This window comes from Acomys russatus, chromosome 23 (genome assembly GCF_903995435.1).
Source record: "Acomys russatus chromosome 23, mAcoRus1.1, whole genome shotgun sequence".
In the NCBI taxonomy this organism is placed as follows: Eukaryota; Metazoa; Chordata; class Mammalia; order Rodentia; family Muridae; genus Acomys; species Acomys russatus.
Genome location: NC_067159.1, coordinates 5,921,647 through 5,941,142, shown reverse-complemented (window position 1 = coordinate 5,941,142; position 19,496 = coordinate 5,921,647). Strand labels below are relative to the sequence as shown.

Here is a 19,496-nt window from a genome sequence, read left to right as displayed (position 1 = left end):
CCCAGCAACCACATGGTGGCTCACAACCATCTATAATGTGATCTGGTGCCCTCTTCTGGCCTGCAGGTGTACATGCAGGCAGAGCTTTGTATACATAATAATAAGTAAATCTTAAGAACAAACAAACAAAAGTAATTTCAGTTTTATTGGGTTTTTTTTGTTGTTGTTGTTGTTTTTGAAAGAGTTGATTTGTGGCCTATATTGTGATCCATTTTAAGAAGGTTCAGTAAGCTCCTGAAGGAGTACATGAGTTCTCTATATGTTGAAATACTTTATATAACCTAAGTCTATTGGATCTAGAATATAGTTTAACTCTGAATTTTTTTTGGCGATTTCCATTTTGGATGACCCATGTATTGGAGAAAGTTGGATATTGAAATCACTTTTGTTGTGTCAAGGTCTGTTGACTTTTTATGGTTATGTTTGTTTGTCTTTTGAAATTGGATACCCCAGTGTCTGGTGCATATATAATTATAGTGTTACATAGTTTTGATGATTTGTTCCTTTTATTTATATATAATGGGACCATTCTTTATCTTTTTTTTTAAACTAATTTTTATTTGACTTATAGTTTTCCAGGCATCAAAATAGATATACCAGTAAGTTTCTAGCTTCTGTTTATTTGGTATATTGTTTTATAAACCTTGACTCTCAGAAGGTGTTTTTATTATATGTGTGTCTTGGAAACTATACATACTTTATCTAGTTTTTTAGATCCAATTAGAAAATATTCATTTATTGGTATATTGAGACCATTCACATTTAAAGTAAATATTGAGGGTTTTTTTCTTTTACTTGCTGTTTTTCTGTTGGGTCGGTTTTTTGTCTGTTTGTTTGTTATTTCTTTTCCTATTAGTATTAGTATTTTTTTCTCCTATTAGTATTAGTACTTCCTACTGGTTTACTGTGATGGGCATGATGAATTCCTTCCTACCTTTCCTTTGTTCATCTTTTCCTCTCATGTAATTTACTCTCTCCTGTTCTTCCTTGATTGAAGACAGCTTTTCCTCCATGTGTATAGTGTTCCTTTATCTACTGTGGTGCTGACTTGGTGGCTATGAATTACATTAGCTTGTGCTTGTCTACGCGCACACACACACACACACACACACACACACACACGTATATATATTTGTTTGCTGATCTTGGTTAGCACTTTTGTTGCTTAAAATATATCTTTCCAAATGTTTTTTGGCTGTTAGAGTTGCTAAGAGACAGACTTGATGTTTTCTGATGTGTCCATCTTTGTATATGAGTTGGCATTTTCCCCTTACAGCTTTTTAATATATTTCTTCCTTCCTTTTTGTTTTTGACATCTTGAGTATAATGCCATGGAGATGTTCTTGTCTGGTGTTGTTTATTTGAGGTTCTAAATGTTTCTTGTGTTTGAACATTCTTTCTCTAGACCTGAGAAACTTCTGCTATAATTTCATTAGTATTTATTTCAAGTTCTTCTATCCTGTGAATTCTTAAGTTTAGTGCCTTGTTCATACCCTTAAGTTCTTAGACACTGTGGTCATGCTTATGGTTTTTCCTAATTGATGTTTAAATATATTTCATCAACCTTGGTCTTTATCCCTGATATTCTTTCTTCTGCTTGACTAAGTCTTTGCATTGCATTTTAAAATATTGTTCATTGAAATTTAAATTTCTAATACTTGTTTTTTCCTGAATTTCCTTGCTGATTTTTCTTTCATATTTCTGACCTTTTCATCTATATTGCTGAGTTTCTTAGGCATTTTGCTAAGGGAATAGAAAAAGGAAAAAGAGAAAAAAACAGAAAAAGATACAATTTTGAGAAAGTTCAAAGGTAAAATTAGATAAAAAATACATAAGAGTGTAAAAATATTACTAAATGTAGATATGGAAGTTAAGGAGATAGAGGCAGGAAAAAAGAAAAAAGAAACTAAGGAATAAAAACACTGTTCCAAATTGCTAAAGTATATAAAGCTGGATAAAAAATAAAATTTGAAATACAGTAAAGTAAGAAAACTCACTCTGGGGCCTGGAGAGATGGCTCAGAGGTTAAGAGCACTGACTGCTCTTCCAGAGGTCCTGAGTTCAATTCCCAGCAACCATCTATAATGAGATCAGATGCCCTCTTCTGTCATTCATGCAGGCAGAGCACTGTATACATAATAAATCTTTAATAAAAGAAAGAAAGAAAAGATAAGATTATATTTAAAAAAAAAAGAAAAAAAAACTCACTCTAAGCACACAGTTTAAAAAAGAACAGAGGGTGAACTGCAAGGATAGAAAAGGATGCAGAGTTAGAATAGCTTCCTCATGGGTTCTTGAAAATTGGAGGCTGCAAGCTGTGTATAGGATGGTGGGGCTTAGTTGAACTTCCACTCTACACTGGTAAGAAAGTTTCAATACTAAATGCTCTTAGAATTAGTGTCAGCAAAGAGTAAGTGTTTGGTTACCCATAGGTCTGAAAGTTTTATTTTCAGTGCACAAATAGTAGGATAGATACAATATTTATTTGTAATATTATTACAGATATTCCAGAATGCTTTCTTAAGACTGCCATTCTTCTGCTGGGCGGTGGTGACGCATGCCTTTAATTCCAGCACTTGGGAGGCAAAGGCAGGTAGATCTCTGAATTTGAGGCCAGCCTGGTCTACAAAGTGAGTCCAGGACAGCCAAGGCTACACAGAGAGACCCTGTCCCGAAAAAAACAAATCAATCCAAAACAAAAGATTACCATTCTTCTTTGTAAGTTGATGTTTAAAATTTGGACACAGGACTATTCTTTTCTACTTTGGTATCTCAAGATAGTTTTCTTTATCAAGACATATTTTAGGTATATTTTATTTATTCATATTAGATAAGGACCTTACTAGGTATTTAGATATTAAGGAGACATGATCAATTAGCTACCACCAGAGATACATGTTTGTATATGAGCTGGTTCATACCTTTGAAACACATTGTATCAGCTGACAGTACTGAGGCTCCAGACCAGAAAAAACCCATAGTTGTAATGGCTGTGTAAGCTGTAAGAGTGCTTTCTCTTTACTCTAGGAGCAAAGGTAGCCTTTGAGTATGTACAGTATCGCTAGTTTAACAAATATGCCTTGTCCTAGAGTAGATCACAGTTGTCAGTACAAATGAAGACAACCTCTTGTAGGTGATACATAATAGGAACGTTTACTGCCAGATTCTTTCATAGTGAAACGAGTTCTTTGATTAGGAGCAGTATTGTGGGAGAGATAGCATGCTGTATATACAAGGTGAATAATTCAGTGTGCATACATATCATGAGTAGGCAAAGAAAGTTTGGTTGTCTAAAGTTTGATTGTGCACTAGGAAAATTTAGATTCTCTGAGACTTTTATGCTTCCTGGAGGCTATCACCAGTCTGTTTTATATATGACTGTATTAAAAATGTTCTACATGTCTTAGTTAAGGTTTTCATTGCTATGATAAAGACCATGATCATAAGCAAGGGTTTATTTCATCTCACACTTCCATATCACAGCTTGTTACCAAAGGATGTCAGGGCAGGATCTCAAGCAGGGCAGGAACCTAGAGAGAGGAACAGATGCAGAGGTGTAGAGGCTGTGGGGGAGCACTCCTCATGGCCTGGTCAGTCTTTTTTTTTTTTTTTTTAAACGTACCTCCAGAACTAAGTGCCCAGTGATGGCACTACCCACAATGGGCTGAGCCTTTCTACATCATCAATCAAAATGTACCTTCAGGCCTACAGGCCAGCGTAATAGGGGCATTTTTTTTCCCACTTGAGCTTCCCACTTTTAAAAAGACTCTAGCTGTGTCATGTTGACATAAAACTAGTCATTTTGTTTAGCACAATACATATTTATTTCTGTAAGCAAGACTTAGGTTTTCTTTTTGACTACTGAATAAACCCTATAGTCCAGTGTGTTACACTTTTAACATAGTCTTTTCATTTTTTTCTTGATTTTTCTATGCACATACTCTTTTCTTCATCCAAAATTTGATGCTGTTCATTAAGTTTATGTACTTTTGGAATTTATATGATTATTTTTGCTTCTCACTTTACACTCATCTTTATCTTGTGTTAAAAGTTCATTATTCAAAGCACATCTAAAATGTACTTTCTTAACATCTAGATGAAAAGCTAATTGAATCTCTTAATATAGACCATGATTTGGAATTTTTTGCAGCTCTTAGTTGTTTAATTACTTGTCTGTTTCCATTATTCTTATTTTTTTTTTTCTTTCATTTCATTTTAAAGGTAAGAAAGGTGAAGTTCAGTGCTTAAAGAAAGTCAGTAATTGTGGGAAAGATTAAGCTTTTGTCACAGGTGGAAGCAGTCTTGGCAGGCTTTACCCTTGGGGCACCCCATGAATACCTTGTGACAGACTAGTGGAGCCATCCTGGGCCTGGAATTCAGGAAGCAGACCTGGGAACCCCAACTAGGCTATTGTTTTTCTAATTGGTCCTCACCGGGAGAAAGAGACCGCCCTTTCCACGTGACTCAGGCAGGTGGGGAGGAGAGAACAACAGGTTCAGCCCGGGTTTGGGCGCGTGTGGAACAGCTAACAGGCCAGACCAATACGCAGGCCAGAGAGACACCTAAGGACCCGTCCTGTGGAACCGGATATCGGAAGGTTCACTCTTTTGTCCCTTTAACCTTTTTTCCTTCTTGTATAAGCTAGTTGGGTTGTATAATAAAGTTTAATTGTTAAGAAACAGAGGCAACAAGTAATGATTCCACAGATGCACGTGAGAGGGAATAGAACCAAAAGATAATCATAGCCAAATAATGACCCTGTAGAAAAGAGCATTTCTTTGGTAATAGTTTTCAGAAATTTTTTGACAACAATTTGCTTTAATTTGTGTTAATAGTAATGATTATGTTGTATAATTTGCAATTTATTTTTAATAGGAGAAACTAAAAATGGCAAAAGAAAACACAGTTATTCTCAAAGATAAAAAAGACAAGGTAAGAATTTTATGCCATTCTATGTTTATTTTAATGGATTTATTTTCAGTCAACCTAGGGCTTTGTGTTTGTTAGGCAAATATTTTGCCACTGGGATATATCTCCAGCACCAACAAATTTTTAAAATATTTATTTAGAAACAATTCTTGTTGCTTATAAGCAGAAAACAGCTTTAAAAATATACCATTTTGTTTTTAAAGTTACCTCTTGCTATATTTATTTAAAGGCATTAGCTAAAATTTTTTAAACATTTGTTATTTTGTTTTGGAGATTTAAAGAGGGCTTCAATATATTCTTTAAACATTTATTCTTTGTGTGTGTGTGCATGCGCACATGTGTCACAGTCCCTATGAAGAAGTCAGGAAAATTTGTGGAATTGTAGAACTACCATCATGTAGGTCCTGGGGATTGGATGAGGACCAGCAGGCTATTTGCTGAGCCACAAAAAATAATAAAATAATAATTAAAAAATAATAAAATGTTCAATTTTGTAGAGCTCCCTGCAGTGGAAGTTTGATTGTGGGGAAGAAGAGTTAATCCAGAGCCTCTAAATTTACCAGATTTTGGGTTAAATGGTTATTTTTCTCATAATGATGTGGCCTATTGCTGTGATTATAGTTACGTTGAAGTGAGAAATAGGGTAGTCTGGGACTAACTCAATTGTTAGGCATAGCTAATGCCACAGCCTTGTGACATTAGAAAGAGAAGAGGGAAGTATTGAACCTGTTTCTACTTTAATTTTCCAGAAACTGCACTAGACACTTGAAAAGATTATCATTGAAGAAATTACCATCATAATAAAATTAATATTATGGAGAGATTTGGATGATTGTTCAGGCATCAGACTGTCATTTTCTCATTGTGGAAGTTGCTTACGTTCACTTCCTATCTACTCTGATAATTAATTTTATTCCTTTTCAAGTCTCTGATGGGGTTCAAGACCAGCTATCTTAGTTTTACAATTAAGCTAAGTTGTTTTGGGATTAAGATGTTTTTAGGTCTAGATAGATGTTTTAAGTTGATAAAGATGAGATATGATAGATAACTGATTTACATTCAGAATTTTAGATGTACCAAGATAGGAAAAATGTTCTCTTCAAGGCTGAAAAATACAAATCGCCAAAACACTATGAATGTAACATTTATATAATTCCTGATTGTTTTGTGGTGGTTCTTGCTGTGGGTAGTTTATTGTATATATTTGTAATAATATAAGTGTATATGTAAAATTTTTTAATTAAAGAAGTAAAAGTAACCAGCAAGATTATAGTTAGTGAAATATCTAATAAGATGAAAAATATTTAATCACTGATATTTTTATGTAGAACATTCATATAAGTAAATTATATATTATATTTTCATAGAGCGAGGCTGATTGATGTTTAATTCTATACTATACACTTATATCTGTTTATCTTTTATCTGGGAAGCCTTCATGTTCTCTGTGCTGTAAAAATAAATAATACTGAAGAATTGAAGAAATTCAACTAGGCCTTTGAGAATTTTACTTTTTCTAACCATCTAGAATATTATAGACCTAATATCATTAAATTGATTAAATCTTTCTTATTTTGTCTAAGTTACTTAAATTCTTCATGCTCAATTTTCTCATCTCTAAAGGGATTTTTAAAAACTGTATCTTCTATTTTTGAGGAGGATTAAGTGTAATGGTATTTGTAACCCATTTAAAATAAGCCTTGGCATAGAGTAAATGCCATATAAGGTAAACAAAACAGAATTAGTGTGTGTTCTGTATCATTTGAAGTTTAACACTCAGAAAAGGGGAGTTTACAGAAATACATATTTCTATGATTATTTCTGTTATTATGAAGAAATAGGTATTCTCCAAGGGATATGTGTGTGAAAGGCAAAGTTGTCTTTTCTTTTAGGCTACCAGATAAATGGCCTTTCCCTGATATGGCCACAAGGTGGTGGAACAGTGACTTTAAATTGCCAGTCTGAGATCTACTTGGGGAAAATTTGTCCTGGAAAAGCTACAGGGTCTGAATATGTCTTCCAATGAAGCCAGTGAGCAGAAAACGATAAACTAATCAAAATTATACATTCAGTTATAGTTATAGTACAGAAATATATATGAAAAGGAAACAGAAATGCAATTGAAAAAAAAAGGTGCCAGTCCTTTACTTCTGAATTTAGGAGGCTAAGATTGCTGTAAGTTGAAAGACAACCTGATCTATATAGGGAGTCCCAGACTAATTCTCAAAAAAACTTCCAGAAAAATGAAAATTTCTTACATGCTATAATGGTTATAATGACATATCATTAGAATAAGGCAAAGACCAAATCATTTTCGTTCAGTACGTCCATTTTCTAGATAGACAAATTTGAGTCTGTCAAGACAGTAATATACCTAGAGAAGAGAATATTGTATGCTTCTACTTTAATGGTTTTTAATACTAACTACAGTCACTTAAAAATTAACTCTTTATTTTTTATGTGTTTGGGTATTTTGCCTGCATTCATGCCTGCATCAAGAGGGCTCCCCTGTGACTGGAGTTAGAATTGGTTATAAGCTACCATATGGGTTCTGGGAATGGAACTGGGGTTCTCTGGAGTATATTCAGTGCTCTTAATTAATGAGCAAATTCTCCAGCTTTTTTTAATTACCACTTTTTAATCATTCACCTTATATCCCCTCGTTTAAACTCATTCTCCAACTTCAAATACCAAACTTTTGAAAGAAATATTGTACTTTAATGTGTGTGTGTGTGTGTGTGTGTGTGTGTGACACATGTGTATCTGTTCATACTTAATTCTGTCAGTTGAATTTGTGGAGATAACAGTGGCAAAGATAGAGGTAAAATAGAACATGATGTACTTGGCATTCATATAATATTCTACTAAAGCAATTATTAACTACCTTTTGAGAGGTTAGAATGTAACTCAGTCATAGGGGACTTCCTAGCAATTCTTTCTCTCTGTGCCTCTGTGTGTATGTGTGTGTGTGTGTTTTTACTAGGAAGGTTTTTATTTTTTGCTAGGCTATACATAATGTATATGAAAAGAAGTTACTAGCAGTTTACCATGTGAATTGCTAAGGAAGGTATATACAAAGATATAATTGAGAAAAATCATTGGGTTGAAATAATGGGAAAGTATTTGGAGTAAATTTGTAACATATTTACTCTCAATTGGATCAAATGGATATTTTTCAGTTTCCTGAAATTTCCTATTGCATTTTCCCTCTCTTTAGAAGATAAATGAGACTACAAAGCTAAAGCACTGTAGAGTTTGACATCATTATGGGTTCATAAGAAGATATTTTTTAAACCAAAAATTAACATGGTTTTGTTTACTTTTGTTCAATATAGAAAATACAAACATCTTTACTGGAATCACCTAAAACCACTTGTCAGAAATTGGATTCTAAAACAACTTGTTCACAAAATAAACCTCAGATTTCTTTATCAATGGATAGCAGCAAGTCCAAAGATAACAGAGATGGTCCGTGGACATCTGCCCAAAACATTATATCTACAAGAGTTACAAAGGTTGGTTGATACATTTCTAAGATAATAGTAATTTTTTAATAAAAAAGATTGGTATTCTATACCACGTGTTCATATACATGTAAAACTAGTTTTGCAAAGACCATTTGTTTGTAGCATCAGCTTTAAATGATTTCTTTTTTAAAATCATTTTTTCTTATTATGTCCAAACTTAATAGCATCTTGGGAAGATTCCGTAACTTGCTGGTCACTTACCAATGTGAAGTCTTGGATGTGGGAAGTCTAGTTCTGATTTGATGCTTTATAGCACTATAAGAGTTACCACCCCCGTTGCTGTTTGTTCTGCATCATTTTCTGCCTTTTATTTAGCACTCATCTTGAAGCAGTTGTCATTAGCAAGATGACTCAATTTTAGCTGCCTTTCACATGCTTTTTTGTTTTGATTTTTTTTTTTTTTTTTTTTTTTTTTGAGATAGGGTTTCTCTATTGTGGTCTTTGGTCTAGAGCTTACTATGTAGACTAGTCTGGACTTAACTCACTAAGGTCCTTCTGCCTCTGCCTCTGAAGTGCTGGGATTAAATACATGAGCTATGATACCCAGCTCACATATTTACTTAATCTGCAGGGAACTCATACCAAACTTGCCACACTAAATATAAATGCAGAACTTTATTCTGACAACCCCTCTTTTTTATATACTGTTCTGCTTCTTAAGTTTCCTTTCCTCTACTAAGCCAGATACAGGGATAGCTAAATAGATTTGTTACCCAGGTCCATAACTTGCTGGAGAATGAGACTCCCCTCTCCCACTGTTGAAGACTAGTCTTTACAAGTAAGTTTCTTTTGCAAATTGAAATGAAAAGCATTTGAACCTGTTTCTATTCTTCTAAGCTGAAATTGCGTGTCTTTTCTTATTTCCTGAAATAAATGGGTAGAAGTGTTTCTTAATCATAGGGCCAGTTATTTTACTTTTAAATAAGACTCAAAGATGGATTTATCCTCAAATATATTTTGTTTTCTTTATGATATGGGTCACTAACAGTTACATCAGCTTTGTGTTCTGGTAGACTATTCTAGCATGAAAGAAAAATTTTTTAGTCCTAATATATACACATAAATATTATTCAACTTTTGAAAATTAGTCAACTTTAGTTCTTACTTTCTTTCTATTGTTGGGATTCAGTCCATCATTGAGGAAAGTCAGGGCAGAAACTCAAGACAGGAACTTGGAGGCAGGACTAAAACAGAGACCACCGAGTGCTGCTTACTGGTTTGCTTCACTTGCTTGTTCATCCTGCTTTCTTATACAACCTAGGAATACCTGCTCAGGGTGGCACCAACCCCAGTGGACTGAGCCCTCTCTCATCAGTCATTAATCAAATTGCTCTACAGATTTGCCTACAGCCTACTCTTTCTCAATTGAGGGTTCAGTGGTTCTAGTTTGTGTAAAGTGGACAACTAACCAGTCAATGTGATTATATAGTTTAGAAAAGCCTTTTATTCATAACCACATTGTTTAAAATGTGAACAATATTAAAGGATAATTTTACTTTAAAAACCTAGTTGAGATAATTTTAAGAAAAATACAGATCTTAATTATTCACTTTAAATTAAACCAAACACAACTTTATAAATAGAGTTTTACTGTTATTTTGGAAAAGCTCCAATTACTAGCCCTTCTTCCAAGATCAGTTTTTAATCTCAGTTGTTCATGTAGCACACACTCTTTTTTCAATCTGTGTTTTTTATTGAATATTATGTTTATGAGGTTCGTCCATGTTGTAGCTTAAAGTTATATACCATTTTTACTAATATATAACATTCTAATATGTGATTGTGTTTGTTTTTTGATCAGTTGTGTTATAAATGAGTATTTAGATAGTTTTCAGGTTAGACTTTTGTTAAAAAAGTATTGTTATAAAAATTCTAGTACCTAGCATACACATTTTAGTTATGTGGGTACAAAGGAATGAAATTGCTAGATTGTGGAGATACATATATTTTACTATATATTGCCTGGCACTCATTTTTTAGTAATTTAATCAATTTAAAGAATTTACATTGACTTAATTACTAAATTAATTTACTAAAAATTTACTAAATTATGGGTGGCAGTATATACTAAAATAAATCTTTCATTACAGTCTAGCAATTATACCTAGAGTCTAACGGCTTTGTATTCTTAGCTTTTTCATTTTAGTCATTCCTAGTGGACAGGGTTACCTTACTTTTTTTTTTTTTTTTTTTTTTAAATAAACTAATTGCAGCTGACTTTGTATTTTTGGAAGCTATATATACTAGAAGTTGTATCTTTTATCTAGATTTTCCCATACTTGGACACATTTGTTAAAACCAAATTGCTAGGGAGCAGGGTCCTTGGTGCTGTGGTGGTGTGGTTGATTAGGGTGCTGCTTGGAGTCTTGTGGCCCTTGGAAACCCTGTGAAGCCACTGCCGTCTCCTGTCTTTGCCATGTTCCTCACTCAGTCTGAGTATGACAGGGTATGAATACTTTTTCTCCTGAAGGAAGATTCTTTAAAGTGGAATATGCCATTGAGGCTCTCAAACTTGGTTCTATGGCCATTTGCATCCAGACATCAGAGGGTGGTATTTCTAGCTGTGGAGAAGAGAATTACCTGCCCACTAATGGAGCCTAGCAGCATCGAGAAAATTGTAGAGATTGATGCTCATACAGGTTGTACCCTTAGTGGGCTAATTGCTTATGCTAAAACTTTAATTGATAAAGCCAGAGTGGAGACACAGAACTACTAGTTCACCTATAATGAGACAATAACGGTGGAGAATGTGACCCAGACTGTGTCCAATCTGACTTTGCAGTTTGGAGAGGAAGATGCAGATCCAGGTACCATGTCTCGTTCCTTTGGAGTAGCATTGTTACTCGGATGAGTTGATGAGAGCTGTTTCACATGGACCCATCTGGGACCTTTGTGCAGTGTGATGCTTGAGCAATTGGCTCTGCTTCAGAGGGTGTCCAAAGCTCCTTGCAAGAAGTTTACCACAAGTCTATGACACTGAAAGAAGCTATTAAGTCTTCACTCAGCATCCTCAAGCAAGGCATGAAGGAAAAGCTGAATGCAACTAACACAGAGCTAGCCATAGTGCAGCCTGGTCAGAATTTCCACATGTTCACAAAGGAAGAACTGGAGGGAGTGGTCAAAGACATTTAAGGAGGAGCCATCTGTGGGACAATTTCAGTTCTCCTAATTACCCTTAGCCTTGATTTCCAACTCTTATGTCATAGAAAATATCTAGTATGTGTGTGGTTTTTTAAAAAATGAGGTCTATATAACAGCAATTCTGAAAAAAACCAAACAAACAAACAAAAAAAACAAAACCAAGTTGCTTACATTGGTAATTACTAACTAAACTTGAGCTTTTACATCGATTTTACAAGTTTTTTCATCTTTTTCTATTTAAAGATACTATTAGTGTTCCAATTACATTAAATTGTCTTATCTCTTTATTATTTGCCTTGTTTTCTTGAGATAGAGTTTTGAACTGTAGCCAAGACTAGCCTGACACTTGATATGTAACCTGTGCTGGTCTTAAATTCCTGGGACTATAGATATGAGCCATCATGCCTGGCTTTTTTATCTCAATTTTTAATGGTGGCATTGTAAGATACTAATTAATAAAACAACAGTTTTTTTTGAACCCTATTAGTTTCCAAAGTAAGTGACACAGAGAGGCCTTGTTCTTTCAAGACAGACTCTCATTCTGTAGCTCAGAATGACCTCATGGTGATCCTCTTGCCTTAGTCTCTCAAGTGCTGTGATCTCAAATGTGAGCCACTATGTTTAGTCAGATATTGGCCTTCTGGAAAGCGTTCTTAAATGATTATTTGTCAAAATATCTTTCCTAATAAAATAGTGTTATCATGCTTCTTTTTCAGACTCACAAAAGAAAAGTACAATCTTCTAGAGGCCATACAATAGGTGATATTGCAGCATAGTGAATATAGAAAGAAGTGAGAATCTAACTTCATAAGTCAGACATTAAATTTTTTGGAAAATAAGAAGTACAATACCACCTTTCTCAAATCTTTTTATGCTTTCAAAATGATTATTGTCATATTTAGTTTAATTTATCTTTATTTTATTTTTTCTCATTTTTTATTATGTTTAATTTTTAACATATACATTTATATTATTACTCATGAATAAAATAAAATACATACAGCAGGAAGAACCATGAGACAATCAGGAATTATAGATATGTTACATTCATAGTGATTTGGCTATTTGTATATGGCAAACTTGAGGTAAACATCTTTCCTATCTTGTTGGGTCTAAATTTCTGAATGAAATTCAATATCTGTCGTATCTCCTCTCTATTAACTTAAAACATCTATCTTGATCTAAGAATCTTAGCCACTAATCAACTAAGCTTAATTGTAAGACTAAACTATCTGGTCTTCAGCCCCATCAGAAATTTGAGAAGGAATAAAGCCTAACTACCTGAGTGAACTGGAAGTGCAAGTTAGCAGCTTCCAAAATGGAAAAAAAAAAAATGACTGAGACAGTTTAGTGCCTGAACAGTCACCCAACACTCTATAATGTTGGAGCATCATCTTTGGCCTTCTAGCTCGGTATCTCTGACAGATTTGCGAGGCAAGAATTATTGAGGACTTGGTTACCTGTCTTCGCAATGTTTGGCTATCGACTCTGCCTGTATCTAAGCTTGCCTATTTTTAGGCAGAATTCTGTCTGTGGCAAAAAACGACATTTTGCCCAGTGTCTGGGTTGCCACATTTGAAGCCACCTCCATAAGGAGGTTCTTTGATGTTCATCATCTTCTTTCAGGCAGGCTGGGTGTTGTCAAAGAATCTTTAGAATAATAAAAACACATTTAAATGTCATATTCTGTAGGTCTCTGAGGCTTTTGAAGACCTCATTTAACTATTTTGCCTTATATATCTATAGACTCATATCTATCTGTTAGACCTAGGATATATATTCCTGTGACAGAAATAGACTAGTATTTGACATGACCATGATTTGCATCAATATATAAAATTCTATACCAGTGAATTAAAAATAACCTTATTTCTGAGTAACAAGGCCTTGAGTTGAGGAGTAGATGCAATAACGTACCTTTTTAAAATTTTTCTTTTTATTTTTTTGGCTTTTCGAGATAGGATTTCTCTGTGTAGTCTTTGCTTTCCTGGACTCGCTTTGTAGATCAGGCTGGCCTTGAACTCACAGTGATTTGCCTGCCTCTGCCTCCCGAGTGCTAGGATTAAAGGCATGCGCCACCATGCCCGGCAATAACCTACCTTTTGTTCTATCTTCCCTCTATATTTCTATATCCCCCTTTCTTTCTTTTCAGCTCCTATCTCAAAGGAAAAGAGAGACATCCTTGAGTCCAACCTAGTTTTCTCTGTGTATAAGACCAGTAATAACTTAGTAACTAACTCCAGATGAAAATAAGCACCTGTAGACCAAGAGAGTAAACAGAAACCTACCCAACCCCCCTTAGAGGAAATGGGACTTTGTTCTCTTAAGGTTTCTTCAGGCTGATTTAGGGCCAATAATACTTTTGAAGCCACTCCTCCCCCCAAATTGGGGAAAACCAGTGATAGCATTTGTGTTCCAGTTTCTAAATGTTGAAAAATTCCAGGTTTAGTAGGAATCCTGTGTGGGACTGCTACAACGCTGTCCTGGAAGTTGTCCTGTTCTGATGGGTCGCAGCAACTGAGGCGTTTGGGGCTGGAACATGGAAGATTCAGGATGTCAGCATCCAGCATGCTGAGAGGAATGAATCCTGTTGGGTCTGATCAGCATCAGTGTCTGGCTCTTTTGTTCTGAAAACATAACTTCTCACAGGCATTATACAGCTCTAACATTGTGATTGTGTGAGGTGTGTGTGATGCACAGAACAATTAAGGCTGGTTCTCTGCTCACTGTATGAGCAGAAGTAAGACAGCTGCTAATCTTCCTTCATGCCAGACTAAGAATGGCCTCTAGTAATAAGTCACAGAGAGTCTGTGAGCAACATGAAGCCTTGTTTCTTCTTTAACCATTTTGAAAATGTCAGTCCATGTTCTTTAGAACTCTGTGGACAGGCTGGTTGGTTATTTATCAACTTTTATTTATTTGTATGCTTTTTTTTTCTTATGGATAATGTATAGCTAAAGTTCAGCAATGATGGGGCCCAGGGTAAATAAAAAATATCATAAAGTTCCCCAGATTGCTATAAGACTTTTATTAATTTCCAGAATACTGAGAAATAGATTCTGATCATTTTAACAATGTGTTTCATCTGTTACAGAGGAGTGAATTTTTAGAGCTCTCTATTGTGGAAATTTTGTTTTTACTCTTTTAAAATTAAGCATATTTTCTCATAGAGAAGTGACTTTTATGAAGAAAGCAAAAGTTCATTAAATTTTTTGTTCTCAATTATGATCAGAAAAATTAAGCTTCCTGTAAAGAGTATTGATTGCTGAAGCTGGAATAGAAATTTGTCCCTCTTTCTCTACGGTTTTCTGTAGTCTGTCAAATCCAATATTACAAATACTTTGAAGACAGAAAATAATTTACAATAACCACCTGCATTTATCTGTTCAAAATGTCTGCTTCTTATGTTTGTTAATAATGGAAACTTATTGCTACAGATTCAAATTACCTTGAAGTGCATGAACTTGAACTGGCAATATTGTCCAGATTGGACATAATCCTTCTTCCTCCTCCTGGGGACATAGGTGTATTCTACCACATTAAGCACTTATGTATGTGTTTTTAAATTTTCGCACAGGAATATACAGTGAAGACACCAACTAAATTCAACGTATGCCAAAGAGAAAGAAAGTGTATACCCACTGGAGGAAGTAATAAAAAGAGAAAAACAGTCTTTGAATTTGATGTTAATTCAGATAGTTCAGAAAATACTGATCTTTTGGTAGGTAAAAATACGAAAACATTTTTACTTGGTCATGTCATTATTTTTGTTATTTCTTGACATAAGGAGGGTATATAGCATATGTACGTAGTATCTACCATTGTTATAATGAAATATAACAAAACTCTGTCACAACACAGAATCATATGTTTTCATGTCCTGTGACAGAAATTAAGGTTCAAACAATTTCCCTCTAAATTTCAGAAAACATGACACTTAAAACACACAATATCATATACTTGGCATATGTGATGACTAATCATTGTCTTGTTTTTTATAAAAATATTATGAAGGAGTTTCACTACACTTAAAACATAAGTAGGATTAATATTTTTAGTTTTTACACAGCAAAATTTATTATTAAGGGTCTCATCTTTTTGGCATATTTGTTACTTGGTTTTACACCGCTGTTGAGTGACAACTGTAACATTCTGTCTCTTCTAAGGAGTAATGTAGTAAGGATAGTATGTTTAAGGAAGATACTACTATTACTATTATTATTATTTTTTGAGACAGAGTTTCTCTGTATAGTAGCCTTGCCTGTCCTGGACTTGCTTTGTAGACAAGGCTGGTTGTTTCCAGTTTTAAAAAGGAGCATTGTATGAGTTAAGGTTATAGCCCAATGGTAGTATTGTCTAGCTTTACTTCCCGCACTTCAAAACTCTACAAAATTTAAATAAAATTATTGTGCATGACCTTGGGTGCACTGTAAAGTGGGATATAGCAGGAATCTTTCTCTCTCCTAGGCAACAATTATGCTGGCAGAAATGAAATGAGCTGTTTCAGAACTCTGGAATCTTACTTTGGTTCCTTTGTTTTCCAAGGGAAATACTGGCTGGCAGTTGTGTTTTCAGTCAAGTTCAACCTTAAATGGTAGTGGCTAATCTTTTTTTTTTTTTTTTTTTAATTTTTATTTAGTTTTATTTTATGTGCATTGGTATGTAGGTGTCAGGTGCCTTGGGACTGGAGTTACAGACAGTTGCGAGCTGCCATGTGGGTGCTTGGAATTGAACCCAGGTCCTTTGGAAAAGCAGACAGTGCTCTTAACCACTGAGCCATCTTTCCAGCCCCGGTAGTGGCTAATCTTACACTCTAGTCAACCCACAGACTTGTAGCAGACAGCCACACTTGTGTTTCTGGTATAGCTTTCTAGAGTTGCATGCACAATAAGTACTTTGCTTCCAAATCTCAGGGTGCAAATGTTATAATCCCTATTTTCCTTTTTTTTTTGTGTGTGCAATCTCCCTGTTCCTGTGCTTATACATGTTCTACCTTCAGTTCTCCTCATAGGTAATACATTGACAAAAATTTAATAACATAATACTGGGAATAACTATAACATTATATTTTTGTATTTTTCTTCAAGAGCCTAGTTTCAGAGGAAGAGTCATCAAACAGGCTTTACGATAATAATCCACCAAATTCTCATCTGTTGGTCAAAACCCCCAAACAGGTAGCTGTTAAATTTTATTTCAGAAAGCAAAATTTAAAAGCTAATTTCCTTTTCTAAAAGTATTAAGATGTTTTACTTTATTTTGTATTTAGCATCCTTCCTCTCTATCAACTCCTGCATCTTTTATGAAGATTGGAAGCCTGAAAAATATGAGAGAGGACCGCTGGGCGGCAATTGCTAAAATTGATAGGAAAAGAAGACTAAAGGAAGCAGAAAAGTTATTTGCTTAATTTCAGAAAATCAATGTTGGTTATAGAGACTAATAACATTATGTAGTTAGCTTTATATTTTTTTTTTTAGAGAGCCAAACTTTACCCAGGAATTCAGACTGTAAAATTACTTTCATAAATAATTTGTGTGTTATTATATTTTTGGCCTTAATATAACATAAGTATATGTTATATGAAAAATTTAAATTATATTCAGGTAACTACATTTTGTTGCTTTTACTTGCAATGGATATTAAAGTTTAAAGTTTTTTTTTTCCTTGATTTTTTTGGGTTTTGAAGACAATGTTTCTCTGTATAGCCTTGGCTATCCTGCACTCACTTTGTAGACCAGGCTGGCCTTGAACTCAGAGAGATGCTGCCTCTGCCTCCCTGAGTGCTGGGATTACAGGCATGCACCACTGTACCCAGCTTAAAGCTTGAAGTTTTTAAACTTGAGCTTTTGTCTATTAGAAATGCTTTGTTGAGATTTATAATTTATTCTTTTCTATTAAAATATTTTGGATACAAATAAATATTTCTCATTGATTTTTGTGAGGTGTCTGAATAGCTAACTATTAAAAATTTGAGAGGTTGGAAAAGTTTTATTAAATAATGTTTCTCAGAGATTAAATTGTTGGGTGATCATTGGTAATTTTTTAGTAGTTTCGGTGATTGGAGAAATTTAAGGAGAGAATGAGGGAGAAGAAATGGAGGTGACTTTTGCTGTTAAGTGTAAAAAGCTCAAGAATTCCAATTTGAATGAAGAAGATAAATGGGGTAGTTACTGGAGAGGGAAAATAGGTTAGCAGAGACAAACTATTTTATAGAATGCTTTACAATAGGCATGAAGTATAGAATTCATTGGGTAAATAAAGTGTAAGCCATTACAAAGAATAGACATTTTAGTAATAGTAACAGATAAGTTGAAGTAATATATACCACAGAGTGATGATAAATGAATGGAAGATTGTAGAAATTTTGATTTTACGCCTTAAGTTTTCTTAATGGTTGTCCTGGTTAGTTTTGTTTTTTGTTTTTTGTGCATTTTCCCCCCCATCAACCTGTCACAAGCTGGAGGCATCTGGAAAAAGGAACTTCATTTGAGAAAGTGTCACCATCAGATTCCTTGTAGGCAAGTCTATAGAGCATTTTCTTGATTAATGATTGATGTGGAAGGGCTCAGCTCACAGAGGGTTCAGTGCTACCACTTGGCATGTGGTCTCAGGTGGTATAAGAAGGCAAGCCGAAGCCAGCAAGGGGGAGGGGAGGGCTGGTTGCACTCAACTTTTAACCCCAGCACTGGAGGAAACAGAGCCAGGTGAATCTTTTTTTTAAAATTTTATTATTTTATTCATATTACATCTCAATTGTTAGCCCTTCTCTTGTTTCCTCCCATTCTTCCCTCCCACTTCTCCCCTTCTCCCCTCCCCTATGTCTGTGATTGAGGGAGACCTCCTCCCCCTATATATGCTCTTAGAATATCGAGTCTCTTCTTGGTAACTAGCTATCCTTCCTCTGAGTGCCGCCAGGCCTCCCCATCCAGGGGACGTGGTCAGAAAAGGGGCACCAGAGTTCATGTGAGAGTCAGATCTCACTCTCCACTCAACGGTGGAGAATATCATGTTTGTTGGCTAGGTCTTGGTAGGGGTTCGAAGTTTAATGCCTATATTCTCCTTGGCTGGTGCCTTAGTTTGAGGAGGACCCCAGGACCCAGATCTGCCTGTCATAAAATTCTTCTTGTAGGTTTCCAGGACCCTGGGGTCCTACTATTTCCTTATTCTTCCATGCTACTCTCGCCTAAAGTCTCAATAGGATGTCCTCTCCTCTGACCCACTTTCTTGGTAAGTAAAGTTTTTCATGGTACATATCCCTTGAAACTGTGGTACATTTACACTATGGAATACTATACTACTCAGCTATTAAAAACAAGGAATTACCGAAATTTGTGGACAAATGGATTGATCTAGAAATTATGATGAGTGAGTTCACCCAGAAGCAAAAAGAGACAAACGGTATATATACTCACTTATATCAAAACACGAGCCAGGTGAATCTTGATGAGTTCAAGGCTAGCTTGGTCTACAAAGCAAGCCCAGGACAGCCAAGGCTACACAGAGAAACTCTTGGAGGTTGGTCTAATATACTTTGATGAAGATTGTTTGTACCTTGCCTAAAAGCTTATTCCTGTTTGACCTGTAAAAAGCCATCACACCTAGGCAGGGCAAAATAGAATAGGTGTGGCCAAGGTTCCTGGGCTTTAGGGGACAGGTGAATGTTGGGAAAAAGAAGGGACTGGAGAGAAGAAAGGAAGGAGAAGGCTGGCACCATGGGTTAGGCAGGATGGAGATTTCGTTCTGATGATGATAATTAGCAAGTATTTGGGATTATGGATGAGAGGTAACTCGATAGACAATTATTAGAAACAGATGACGTGGGATTGGGATATGTGCTCCAATACGGGATATAGTTTAGGGGATTAATCTGTTCTGTCCCAGATTAACTAAGGCCATTTTAAA

At 35.0% G+C, this 19,496-nt stretch overlaps 1 protein-coding gene and 1 pseudogene across 1 annotated transcript in view; both read left to right on the top strand.

Moving 5' to 3' along the window:
* Positions 1-17,001, top strand: part of Sycp1 (synaptonemal complex protein 1) — an 81,388-nt gene extending 64,387 nt beyond the window's left edge. Inside the window, exons 26-30 of the mRNA XM_051165544.1 lie at positions 4,876-4,932; positions 8,265-8,444; positions 15,175-15,318; positions 16,685-16,771; positions 16,864-17,001. Of these exons, the coding sequence (XP_051021501.1) occupies positions 4,876-4,932; positions 8,265-8,444; positions 15,175-15,318; positions 16,685-16,771; positions 16,864-17,001 (606 nt within the window). The remainder of the gene's footprint in view (positions 1-4,875; positions 4,933-8,264; positions 8,445-15,174; positions 15,319-16,684; positions 16,772-16,863) is intronic.
* Positions 10,873-11,588, top strand: LOC127206269 (proteasome subunit alpha type-5-like; annotated as a pseudogene).
* Positions 17,002-19,496: the final 2,495 nt, after the last annotated feature.